Here is a 12,246-nt window from a genome sequence, read left to right as displayed (position 1 = left end):
GCAGAGGACCTAAGTAGCTGAGGCTGTCCGCGAACCACGATCCTCCAGTCTCGGCCTCCCAAATGCTGGGATTACAAGCGTGCGCCGCCACGCCCGGCTTGGACCTCACCTTCCTGGAGGACGGAAGATGGGGCACTCAGGGAAGCTCCCCGCGGGCGGAGGGCCTCTGCGTAGCCACGCCCTGCCGCCGGCACGTCACGTCGTGAGGGCGGGACTTCCTTCCCGCGGATTCCGCTTCCGGCGCGGGCAGAGCTGATCCCCTCCGGACCAGCGGTTGGCCTCCCTTGCTGAGCGTGGTTTCCAGCTTTTCGGCCTCGGTGACCCGGGTCGCAGCCATCAGCCCCCGGCCAAGCGCACGCCGGGCCCCGCCCTTGGTCTCGCCCCCGCGCTGCCGTTTGCCTCTGGGCCGGCCTCCGCTCGCCCCGTTCCGCGGATGGCGGGAGCCGCCCCGGCCACGGCCTTCGGGCAGGCGGTGATCGGCCCGCCGGGCTCGGGGAAGACCACGTACTGCCTGGGGATGAGCGAGTTCCTGCGCGCGCTGGGCCGGCGCGTGGCCGTGGTGAACCTGGACCCAGCCAACGAGGGGCTGCCGTACGAGTGCGCGGTGGACGTGAGCGAGCTGGTGGGGCTGGGCGATGTGATGGACGCCCTGCGGCTGGGGCCCAACGGCGGCCTGCTCTACTGCATGGAGTACCTGGAGGCCAACCTGGACTGGCTGCGCGCCAAGCTTGACCCCCTCCGCGGCCACTACTTCCTCTTCGACTGCCCCGGCCAGGTGGAGCTCTGCACGCACCACGGCGCCCTTCGCAGCATCTTCTCTCAGATGGCGCAGTGGGACCTCAGGGTGCGTCTCGGGTCGGACAGGTTCATTTTGCATTTGGAGCCGCTGAGACTGGGAGGATATACCACACCCCCACGTCACACAGCGAGGTAGGGGCTGGGGGCTGAGTTGCTTTGGAGTAAAACAATTGTTTGACTCTGCCCCTGACTCGCTGTGTGGTCGAGGAGTCAGTTTTCTGAACCAATCTATCTTTCTTTCTTTCTTTCTTTCTTTCTTTCTTTCTTTCTTTCTTTCTTCTTTTTTGGTGGCACTGGGGGTGGAACCCAGAGGCTTTCTACCCCCGGGCTATACTCCCAGACCTATTTTCTATTTTATTTGGAAACAGGGTCTCACTAAGTTGCTGAAAGCCTCACTAAGTAGCTGAGGCTGGCCTCGAACCTGTGCGGTCCTCCTGTCTCAGCCTCCCAAGCGCGGGGATTACAAGCGTGCACCACCACGCCCGGCTGAACCTCTTTTCTAAGCTGTAAAATGGACGTGTTGGTACTCAGTTTGGGATTTGGGGAAATCCGGAAGGGGTGATGGAAAGTGGCATGGTGACTGTGTAAATTGGTGGGCAGAAGGAATGAAGGAATGGAGCAGATGCAGTGGAGTTTGAACCTGTTTCCTCCTCCAAGGTACAAGGCATCGTATAAGAAGAAAGCACCATGATGGTGGAGCATGCTTGTAATTCCACTTCTTTTTTTTTTTTCCCCTTCGGGTCTGGAGATGGAGCCCAGGGACTTTCGACCTCTGAGCTACACCCCCTGCCCTATTTTTTATTTATTTTGAAACAGAGTCTCAGTAAGTTGCGAGGGGGCTCACTAAGTAGTTGAAGCTGTCCGGGAACCGCAATTCTCCAGTCTCAGCCTCCCAAATGTTGGGATTACAAGTAAGTGTGTGCCACCACACCCGGCTAATTCCAGTACTTTTGAGGCTGAGACTGGAGAATCCTAGGCTCAAGGCTAGCCTCAGCAAATTAGTGAGCCCCTCAACAACTTAGGGAGACCCTGTTTAAAATAAGATAGGGTAGGGGCCGGGCGTGGTGGTGCACGCTTGTAATCCCAGCATTTGGGAGGCTGAGCGGTTCACAGCCTCAGCTACTTAGTGAGTCCCTCTGCAACTCAGTGAGACCAAGAATAAAAAATAGGGCTTGGGATGTAGCTCAAAGGTCTAATGCCCCTGGGTTCCATCCCCGGACCACCAAAAAAAAAAAAAAAAAAAAAAAATAGGATAGGGGGTATAGTTTGGAAGTAGAATGTGCCTGGGTTCAAACACCAGTACCAAAAATAAAATAGTGGCAGCTAAGCATTGTGGCACATGTCTATAATCCCAGTACTTGCAAGGCTGAGACTGGAGGATCACAGGTTCGAGGCCAGCCTACTCTGTCTTCTAGGTCTTAGTCTGATGAGGGAGAGAGGCGTAGATGTTCCCTGCCTCCTCAGGCCACGCTAACCCTGTCTCTTCCCCTCCCAGCTGACTGCTGTCCACCTAGTGGATTCTCACTACTGCACAGACCCCGCCAAGTTCATCTCAGTACTCTGTACCTCCCTGGCCACCATGCTGCATGTGGAGCTGCCCCACGTCAACCTCCTCTCCAAGATGGACCTCATTGAGCACTATGGGAAGCTGGGTAAGAGCTCCTGTTTGTGGCAGGCAGAGGAGGGCAGTGGGAGCTGTCCCTGGGGCCATGCGCGGCGGGCGTGGTGATCGCACTCACAGCCATCCTGACTCCTTGTGCCATCTACCTTGTGCCACTCCATAAGATGCTATCTTGGATCGTGGAGATGAGACCTACAGTTGGTAACATGTCTCACAGAGGAACTAAAACAAGACAGTGTTGCTGAAAGTGAAGGGAGGGAGCAGTGCCCCACTGCCCTGGCGTCTAAGCTGACACCTGAACGGTGAAAAGCAGCCAGCCGAGGGTGAACTGTTCTAGGCAGGGGATCCAGCGGGGGAAAGGCTCTTTCAAACTTATAACAAAATGCCATCAACCAGGTGACTTCAAGAGTTATTTCTCACTCTTGGAGTCTGAGAAGTCCAAGATGAGGCCCAGGGTCTGCTGAGAGCCTGCTTCTGGCTTCTAGACAGCCACCATGAGGCTGTATCCTCACATGGCAGTCACAGGCATAGGTGGGGAAATTTGAGGGAGGAATAGGCCATCCCAGGTAGAGGAGTCCCAATGACCAGCACTTTTTTTCCTGCCACGTTAGTGCTGTGCTGGGAGGTGGTAGGCCTTGTCCAGGAGGCTGACTCGCGTCCAGTCAGGGCACTGAGGGGTGGCAGTGCCTCAGAGGAGCCACCTCAGCCCAGAGGCCCTCAGCTCACATTAGGGCAATTCTGCCAGGGACCCCAGTGCTTGAGCTTTCTGGGTAGATATGGAGAGTGTAGGGAGGCCTTTCCTTCTTTTAGTGGGAAGTCATTCATAGAATGAACCAGGGACCTCAGAACATCTACTCTGGACCCCCTTTTACATTAAGAAGGAACTGGCCTAGAAAAGACAAGTGATTTGCTCACAAAACCACACTGCTAGAATGTAGCAATAATTTAATTTGGCCAGCACTTACAGAGTCCCTGAAGTGTGTGCTCCAGGCCCTGAAGGTATCTAACTAAGTGATTTTTTTATACCTATTTGGTTTTGTTACATGCTACCAGAGATCAAGCACTTCTCTCTACCAGACACCAAGATTTTTAGTATTAAATTATTAACAACAGTCCCAGGAGGTGGAGACTTGTCCATATGGCTCATAAATGGAAGAGCCAGCAGGTGAAATGAAATCAACTTTTTTTGTGTGTGTGTGCTAAAGATCGACTCTAGGAGCTTTCTGCCTCTGAGCTATATCCCAATTGCTATTTTATTTTATTTTACTTATTTTGCAGTACTGAAGATTGCATTCTACGTCTGAGCTATACCCCAGCCCTATTTTATTTTTTTAATTTAGAAACAAGGTCTCACTAAGTTGGCGGAGGGCATAACTAGCAGAGGCTGTCAATGAATCTGTGATCCTCCTGTTGCTCAGCCTCCCAAGTTCTGGGATTACAAGCGTGCACCACCATGCTCCGTGCCTGGCTGGTGATGTTTGCTCTTAATATGGGGGAACACCTGAAGCCACACCTCCACTTGTGTAGTGAGTTACTCTTTTCAGGAATTCTCCCTTGTGATTATTTTATTGTTTTTTGTTTTTTGTTTTTTTTTTTCCCTTGTGGAACTGGGGGTTGAATCTAGGGACAGTTTACCTCTGAGCCACATTCTGAGCCTTATTTTTTTATTATGAAATAGAGTTTTACTAAGTTCCTGAGGCTGACTGTGAACCTGTGTTCCTGTCTCATTCTCCCAAGTACTGGTATTACAGGCATGGGCCAGTACATCTGGCAGCTGTTTGTTCTTAATAGCTTTATTTCAGTGGAGCAATAAGTATTTGAGTAAGTGAAGAGAAGCCTGTAATTACAGTACTTGGGAGGCAGAGGCAGGAGGATTACAGGTTGGAGACCAGCCTCAGCACTTAGCTACACTCTTTTCTTTTCTCCTTCCTTCCTTCCTTCCTTCCTTCCTTCCTTTCTCTCTCTCTCTCTTTCTTTCTTTCGTGTGTGTGTGCGTGTGTGTGTGTGTGTGTGTGTGTAGTACTGGGGATGGAACCCAGGAATATTCTACCTCTTGAGTTACCACCCCAAGCCCTATTTTATTCTTTTATTTTGAAATTACAGATGGAGATGGCCTCACTAAGTTGCTGAGGCAGTGGGATTACAATATGTGCTGTCAAGCCGAGCTAAGACCCTGTTTCAAAATAAAAAACAGTTGGAGATGTAACTTGGAGGTAGAATTCTTCAGCGTTTAATCCCCAGTACCAAAATTTAAAAGATTAAAAAATAATAATAATAACTAGTCATGGTGGCTTACTCCTGTAATCACAAAACCTGGGAGGCCTATACAGGAGGATTACAGGTTCAGAACCAGCCTCAGACCTGGACATGGTGGTGTGTGCCTATTGTCCCAGTACTTAAGAGGCTGAGTGAGACAGGAAGATCACAGGTTCAAGCCAGCCTCAGCAACTTAGGCTCTTAACCTAGCAAGATCCTCTTGCCATATAAAAAATAAAATAGGGCTGGGGGTATATGTAGCTCAGAGGTAGACTGCCCTTGGCTTCAATCCCCAGCACCACACACAAAAAATCAGCCAGCCGTGGTGGCACACACTGTAATCCTAGTACTTGGGAGGCGTAGACGGGAGGATCTCAGGTTTAAGCCACAGCAAGTAATGAGATTCTCATCAACTTAGCAAAACCTTGTTTCAAAATAAAAAATAGCTGGAGCCAAACATGGTGGTGCACCCTTATAATCCCAGTATTTGGGAGGCTGAGATAGGAGGATCACAGTTCACAGACAACCTCAGCTACTTAGTGAGGCCCTTTGCAACTCAGTGAGAGCCTGTTTCAAAATAAAGAATAAAAAGAAAAAACAGGGCTGGGGGGTGTAGCTCAGAGGTAGAATGCCCCTGGATTCCATCCCCAGTATTGCAAAAAAAAAAAAAAAAAAAATAGCTGTGCGTGATGGTACATGTTTGTGGTACCACTTGGGAGGCTGAGACAGGAGTATTGCAGGTTCTCGGCCATCCTCAGTAACTTGTGAGGCCCTCTGCAACTTAGTGAGACACTATTTCCAAATAAAGAATAAAATAAGGCTTGTGGTGTACATCAGAGGTAGAAAGCCCCTGGGTTCAATCCTCGCTACCATAAAACAAAATAATAAAGAGTAAAATAGGGCTGGGGGTGTAGTTTGGAGGTTGAATTCTGAGTTTAATCCCCAGTACCAAAATAAACAAAAGGAGCTGGGGTATATCAGGAGGTAGCATGCCTCTAGTTTAATCCCTAGTACCATAAATAAATATAAAAAATAAAAAAATTGGACTGGGGGCTGGGCATGGTGGTGCACGCTTGTAATTCCAGTACTTGGGAGGCTGAGGCAGGAAGATCACAGGTTCATGGCCACCCTCAGCAATTTAATGAGTCCCTCTGCAGCTTAGACCCTGTTCAAAATAAAAGAATAAAATAGGGCTTGGAATATAGGTCCAAGGTAGAATGCTCCTGGATTCCGTTTAAAAAGAAAAAATATCAGACTGGTAGTGTAGCGCAGGGGTAGAAAGTCCCTGCATTCAATCCTCAGTCCCACAAGGGAAAAAAAATGAAGACAGAGGAAAATAAAGACCTTATGGTCCCAGTCATTGCTGCTGTTTGGCAGTACTGGGATTAAGCCCATGGCCTTGTGCATGCCAGGCAGGTGCTGAGCCACTGAGCCCCGCCCAGGGCTAGGGTTGATGCCAGCCAAGCATGTACTCTGCCACTCCACTCCCTGACCCTGTAGTCCTCGGGTCTTCAGTCTGATACTTGCTGCTCCTTAGTCCCGGTTTCTCTCCTTAGCCTTCAACCTGGACTACTACACAGAGGTCCTGGATCTCTCCTATCTGCTTGACCACCTGGCTTCTGACCCTTTCTTCTGCCACTACCGCCAGCTCAACGAGAAACTGGTGCAGCTCATCGAAGACTACAGCCTGGTCTCCTTTATCCCTCTGAACATCCAGGTACTGGGTCCTGAGAAACCTCTTCTGCCCCGGCCATAGGTTCTCACATGTCTGGGACTCACTGGCCAAAGGTCTAGCGAGCTTTGAGGGCTCAGACACTGGTCTCCGTCCAGGGGCTATGGTGCAGCCACAGAGGGTAGACCAGACGTGCCCTGTCTAGTCTGTGTCCCTGGAGCCTCTTACGTGCTCCCTCCTCAGTGTGAAATGGGGGAGTGTGAAAGTCTTCAGCAAGAGGTGGGACCAGGACCAGGACAGGTGTGTTGGCTGCCTTTGCACAGCAGTCCCAGCCCCCGTACCCCGCCTTGCTCCCTCACAGATAACCTAGGAAACGCAGGTGGGTTCGGAGTTCTTTCTGCAGTGGGTGGACTTGAGTCAACTTGTGTCTTCCCTCTTTTTTCTCTTTTTCAGTACCGAGGATTGAACCAAGAGGTGCTCTCTCACTGAGCTGCTCCCTCACCCCGTTTTGGGTACTGGAGATTGAACCCAAGGCAGTCTGCCTTCAGGCGATATCTCTAGCCCATTTAATGTTAATTTTAGAGTAGGGTCTCACTAAGTTGCTAAGGCTGGCCTCAAACCTGGGTTCCACCTGTCTCAGCCTCCCAAGTACTGGGTTACATGCATGTATCACCAAGCCTGGCTCCCAGTCCTTTTTATTTTTAATTAATTAATTTAGTTCTATCTTTGCACTACTGGGTATTGAACCCAGGGTCTTAAGCCAGTTGAGGTTGGCTTCGAACCTGCACGATCCTCCTGTCTCAGCCTCCCAAGTGCAGGGATTACAAGCGTGTGCCACCATGCCCGGCATCCCAGCCCTAATTTTATTCTTTATTTTGAAACAGGGTCTCACTGAATTGTGAAGGGCCTTGCCAAGTAGCTGAGGCTGGCTGCAAACCGCGATCCTCCCGTCTCGGCCTCCCGAGTGCTGGGATTACAAGCGTTCACCACCACGGTGGTCTCTTTTCTTTCTAATGCCATACTTTTTTTCTCTAATATGAAAAGGACAGTTCTGTATCATAACAGTTACCACTTATCAGAGAGAAGCAGCTGTTTACAGCATATTTTTTTAACTTTGACAAGTTCAAATGCATCTCCCCCGTGTGTGTGTGTGTGTGTGTGTGTGTGTGTGTGTGTGTGTGTGTGTGTTACAGGGGATCAAACTCAAGGCCTCCTGCATGTTAGGCAAGTGCCCTACCACTGAGCTGCACCCCCGGTCAGCATTTAGCACTGTGGAAGGCTTCCTTTGCTAGGCATTGTATTCAGACTATACTTGACTCTGTGTGTGTGTGTGTGTGTGTGTGTGTAGTCGTCGTCGTCATCGTCGTTGTCGTAGTACTGGTGATTGAATTCAGGGTCATTCTACTTCCGAGTTACACTACCAGCCCTACTTTTTTTTAATTTGGGAAACAGGGTCTCGCTGACTTGCTGAGAGCCTCACTAAGTTACCGGGGCTGTCTCCTAACCTGCCATCTTGTTTCAGCCCGTCAAGTACGTGCATTATTTGATCTGCCCTTCGCATTATATGATGTATAGGCTGTTTTTATCACTGTGAGTAGATGAGGAAACAGTTATAGGTTAAATAACGCACATATTTACTGGGTGCCAGGCACTTGGGTAACTTGACATGCAACTTCCTGACCTGAAGGGGTACATGGTCAAGTAAGAAGGCATTTATTTATAAGATGGTACAGATGCCATCTACAATTGGAATAAATCCAGGGGACTGAGTGCGCATAGAGGAGTTTATTTGCTCCAACCTGTGTGGGCTAGTGGTCTTGAAAACTGGGAGTTAGCCAGACCCCCAGAAACACGTAGACCTCCTCCAGGCCAAGGAAGCTACGTGCAGAGATGTCATGAGGTGAGATTGGGGGGTGTTGGAGAGTGTAAGCACTTAGGTATGGCCGCCATTCTTCGCAGCCCTGTTTCACTCAGTTTCTCTTCTTGCTCAGGACAAGGACAGCATCCAGCGAGTCCTGCAGGCTGTGGATAAAGCCAACGGCTACTGTTTTGGGGTCCAGGAGCAGCGAAGCCTGGAGGCCATGATGTCTGCTGCTGTGGGGGCTGACTTCCATTTCTCCTCGTATCCTTGTTTTCTAGCCTCCCCTGCCTCCCGGCACAGCCAGAGGGCAGAACCTAGGCTCAGGCCGCGGGAGGTACCGCTTGACCAGTTGACTTCCTGTGCAAAAGCTGGCCTCTTAGAAGGCTTCAGGGTTGGCTGTACACAGGACGTTGACCGAAGTGCAGCAAATACAGAGCCCTAGAAATGAAAGGGTCGTTGTCGCTAGGAGAAGTGCAGTGGTTCATTTTCCTGGTGCGTTGCTAGTGAAGGAGAAGGGGAGATGCTGGAGTACAAGGAGCACGGGCAGGGCTGGGATGGAGGGCGTGGGCGTCCGGCTACACCGTGTGGGCTTCAGCTCCTGGGTATGCAGGAAAGCTGGTGTTCAGCCACTAGTGTTGAACAGGGGGCGGCCCAGTCAGATGCATATTTTATTTTTTAACATCCGGCATTTGAGGCTGGGTATCCCAGCTAGGAGGGGCTTCCTAAATCATGCATCTAGCCGGGCGTGGAGGCACACGCTTGTAATCCCAGCATTTGGGAGGCTGAGGCTGGAGGATCCAGGTTAGGCTCTCTGCAACTCAGTGAGACCCTATTTCAAAATAAAGAATAAAAAGTAGGGCTAAGGTTGTAGCTCGGAGGTAGAATGCCCCTGGGTTCTATCTCCAGTATGAAAAAAAAAGTGAGAAAGCAGTGGTACTCATAAAAAAATTTTAAAAAGAACATGCTTCTGAAAGCCCAGTGTGGCGGCTCACACTTGTAATCTCAGTAGTACTTGGGAAGCTGAGAAAGGAAGATTGCAGGCTCAAGGATAGTCTCAGCAATTTATCGAGGAGACCCTCAAATAAATGAAAGCTGGCATGATGGTGCATGCCTATAAGCCCGGTGGGAGGCTGAGACATAGGTCGTAGGTTTGAGGCCAGCCTCAGCAACTTAGTGAGACCCTGTTTCAAAATAGAAAATAGGCCAGGCCTGGTGATGCAGGTTTGTAATCCCAGAATTCGGGAGGCGGACCCTGTTTTTTTTTTTTTTTTTTTTTTTTTTTTTTTTTTTTGGTGGTACTGGGGTTCCTGGAAGCCCTTCTACCTCCGGGCTACACTCCCAGACCTATTTTATAATTTTGAAACAGGGTCTCTTACGCCAGCGCGGCTGGCTTCGAACCTGCGCGATCCTCCTGTCTCCGCCTCCCAAGCGCAGGGATTACAAGCATGCGCCACCACGCCCGACTGGACTCTGTTTAAAAAAATAAAAAAGACAAGCCAGGTGTGGTGGCGCACGCTTGTAATCCCAGCGCTTGGGAGGCTGAGACAGGAGGATTGCAGAGGTTCAAAGCCAGCCTTGGGTACTAAGTGAGGCTCTCGGCAACTTAGTGAGACCCTGTTTCCAAATAAAGTATAAAATAAGTCTGGGAGTATAGCCCAGGGGTAGGAAAGCCCCTGGGTTCCACTCCTAGTACCACACAAAAATAAATAAATAAATAAATAAATATGACTAAAAAATAGGGCTGGGAATATAGCTCAGAGGTACAGTGACCCTAGGTTCCATCCCCATTACTACAAAAAATAAAATAGGTCCAGAGATGTAGCTTGGAGGTAGAATGTCTCTGGGTTCAATCCTCAGTACCAAAAAAAAAAAAAAATCAGCGTCTACACAGGGTGCTGGGCCGAGGGGAGCTCCAGAGTCCTTGGGTATGGAGGAAAGTCATTCTAGTCACATCTACATGTGGAATAAATGCAGACTGCATGTAGCTGTTATCCAGCTATACAAGAGGCCGAGGCTGGAGCAGCACAGGTCCCAGCCTGGGCACCGTAGAGACCCTGCCTCAAAAAAAAAAAAAATAAATGAATTCTGGTAGTATAGTGTGCAGTCCCTGCAGCTGCCTCACACGCTGTCAGTTTCTACAGCTGAGCACAAATTTGTCGTTTCTTTAAGCTTCCATAAGTTCTTTTCCTTTGGCAGGACAAGAGAGGTGACAGCATCTATTTATGTATTTATTTATTTATTCATGGTGCTGGAGATTGAACTCAGGGACATTCTACCTCTGAGCTGTACTTCCAGCCCTATTTTACTTTATTTATTTATTTACTTTTTTATTTATTTATCTTTTGGTGGTACTGGGGTTCCTGCAAGCCCTTCTACCTCCGGGCTACACTCCCAGACCTGTTTTATACTTTTTTTTTTTTTTAAGCCAGCAAGGCTGACTTCCAACCTGTGCGATCCTCCTGTCTCCGCCTCCCAAGTGCGGGGATTACAAGCGTGCGCCACCACGCCCGGCTGTTTTATTTTTATTTTGAAACAGAATCTGGGTTGTGGAGAGCCTCACTCTTAAGTTGGTGAGGCTGGCCGTGAACCTACCAGCCTGTCCTGTCTCGGCCTCCCAGGTACTGGGACTCCAAGTGTGCACCACCATGCACTGCTTAAATGACAGCATTTATTGAGGTCCTACTGTGTGTCAGCCTCCATGCTAAGCACTTCATATTTACTCCCATTTGATCCCCAGAACAACTCTCAAGTGATTTTTTTGGTGGGGGGGGCGGTTCTGGGGATGGAACGCAGAGGCGTTTGACCTCCAAGCCACGCCCCGGCCCAATTTTTTATTCTTGAAACAGGGTCTCACTGAGCTGCAGAGGGTCTCAGTAAGTAGCTGAGGCTGTCCGCTACCGCGATCCTCCAGTCTCAGCCTCCCGAATGCTGGGATTACAAATGTGCACCACCACGCCCGGCTCAAGTGATGTTTTAGAGGAGGACGTGTCAGAGAGGACCTGAACCCCCTCGGCCTGGCTCCAGACCTTCAGCGTAACATGCAGCGGGGAGGTCAGTGCTCCTTGGTCCTCCGTCTTCTCCTTGTGGGGTAGAAGCAAATGTAGAGCATTTGAAGCTGGATGCTTTGGGGGTCCCGGCCCATTGATCGCAGTTGCCTGTGATTGAGGTTATGGCTACGAGGAGTGGAGGAGGAGGGAAGAGTGCCAGCATGGCTGGAGGGTGGGCGTCACAGAGGCCACTCCCAGGCCACTGCGCAGGCCAGGCCCCCTTCTGCCTGTACTGTCAGCCTTGACGCGCCCTTTCAGCACGCTGGGCATCCAGGAGAAGTACCTGGCACCTTCAAACCAGTCCGTGGAGCGGGAAGCCATGCAGCTCTAGCAGCAGCGGGGCCCGGGATGTAGAACCAGCACTGGAGAGCGGAGGCTCCTGCGAGCACACGCAGCGCAGCAGGCCCAGGAGCCAGCCCCGGCCAGAATGCAGAAGCTGGCAGCGGGACGCTTGGCTCTGCCAAGGACTGGACAAGAAGCCAAGCGTGGTGAAGAGCAGGGTGCCCACGAAATCTGGGCCCTGCTGTCAGGCAGTCAAACCTTGGCTCTGCCTGAGCTTTGATGGATGCACTATAATATATGAGTGTATTTTCTGCCTTTTGTTGCTTCCAAACTTTTCTTCAACCCTCTAGGCCCAAGGGGCTGCATTAGAACAAGGGAATGCCACCCTCCCTCCAGTCTGTTTCTTCCTACGGATCAGTGTTTCCCTGATGCACAGGTCCATCTCCCTAGAGGATGGACACTCTCCAAGTCCGTGTGTGTTCCTGGGGGTTGAGCCCAGGGGCATTCTACCTTCAGGCTACACCCCACCCCTATTTTCTTTATTTTGAAACAAGAGTCTCAATAAATTGCCGAGGACTTCCCTAAGTAGCTGAGGCTGGCCGCAAACCTGCGATCTTCCTATCTCAGCCTCCCATGAACTGGGATTACAAGCGTGCGCCACCACACCCAGCTCAGTCTTTTTATTAATCATCAGTGAACAGTGAGCCTT

The 12,246-nt window shown here is 50.4% G+C and overlaps 1 protein-coding gene across 2 annotated transcripts; it reads left to right on the top strand.

The window, feature by feature from the left end:
- Nucleotides 1-433: 433 nt before the first annotated feature.
- GPN2 (GPN-loop GTPase 2) lies at nt 434-11,586 on the top strand (the record flags this gene model as incomplete). 2 transcript variants are annotated; one of them, XM_080690508.1, is made up of 5 exons in its annotated part: nt 434-775; nt 2,294-2,450; nt 6,232-6,392; nt 8,339-8,469; nt 11,514-11,586. In XM_080690508.1, the coding sequence occupies 5 exons, from the start codon at nt 434-436 to the stop codon at nt 11,584-11,586; spliced, it is 864 nt and encodes a 287-aa protein (XP_080546634.1). The 2 variants fall into 2 exon arrangements, with proteins under 2 accessions (XP_080546634.1, XP_080546633.1); XM_080690507.1 differs by having other exon boundaries at nt 434-844.
- Nucleotides 11,587-12,246: the final 660 nt, after the last annotated feature.

Source organism: Muscardinus avellanarius (genome assembly GCF_963383645.1).
Source record: "Muscardinus avellanarius genome assembly, chromosome: 3".
In the NCBI taxonomy this organism is placed as follows: Eukaryota; Metazoa; Chordata; class Mammalia; order Rodentia; family Gliridae; genus Muscardinus; species Muscardinus avellanarius.
This window is presented reverse-complemented; position numbering and strand designations above follow the sequence as displayed.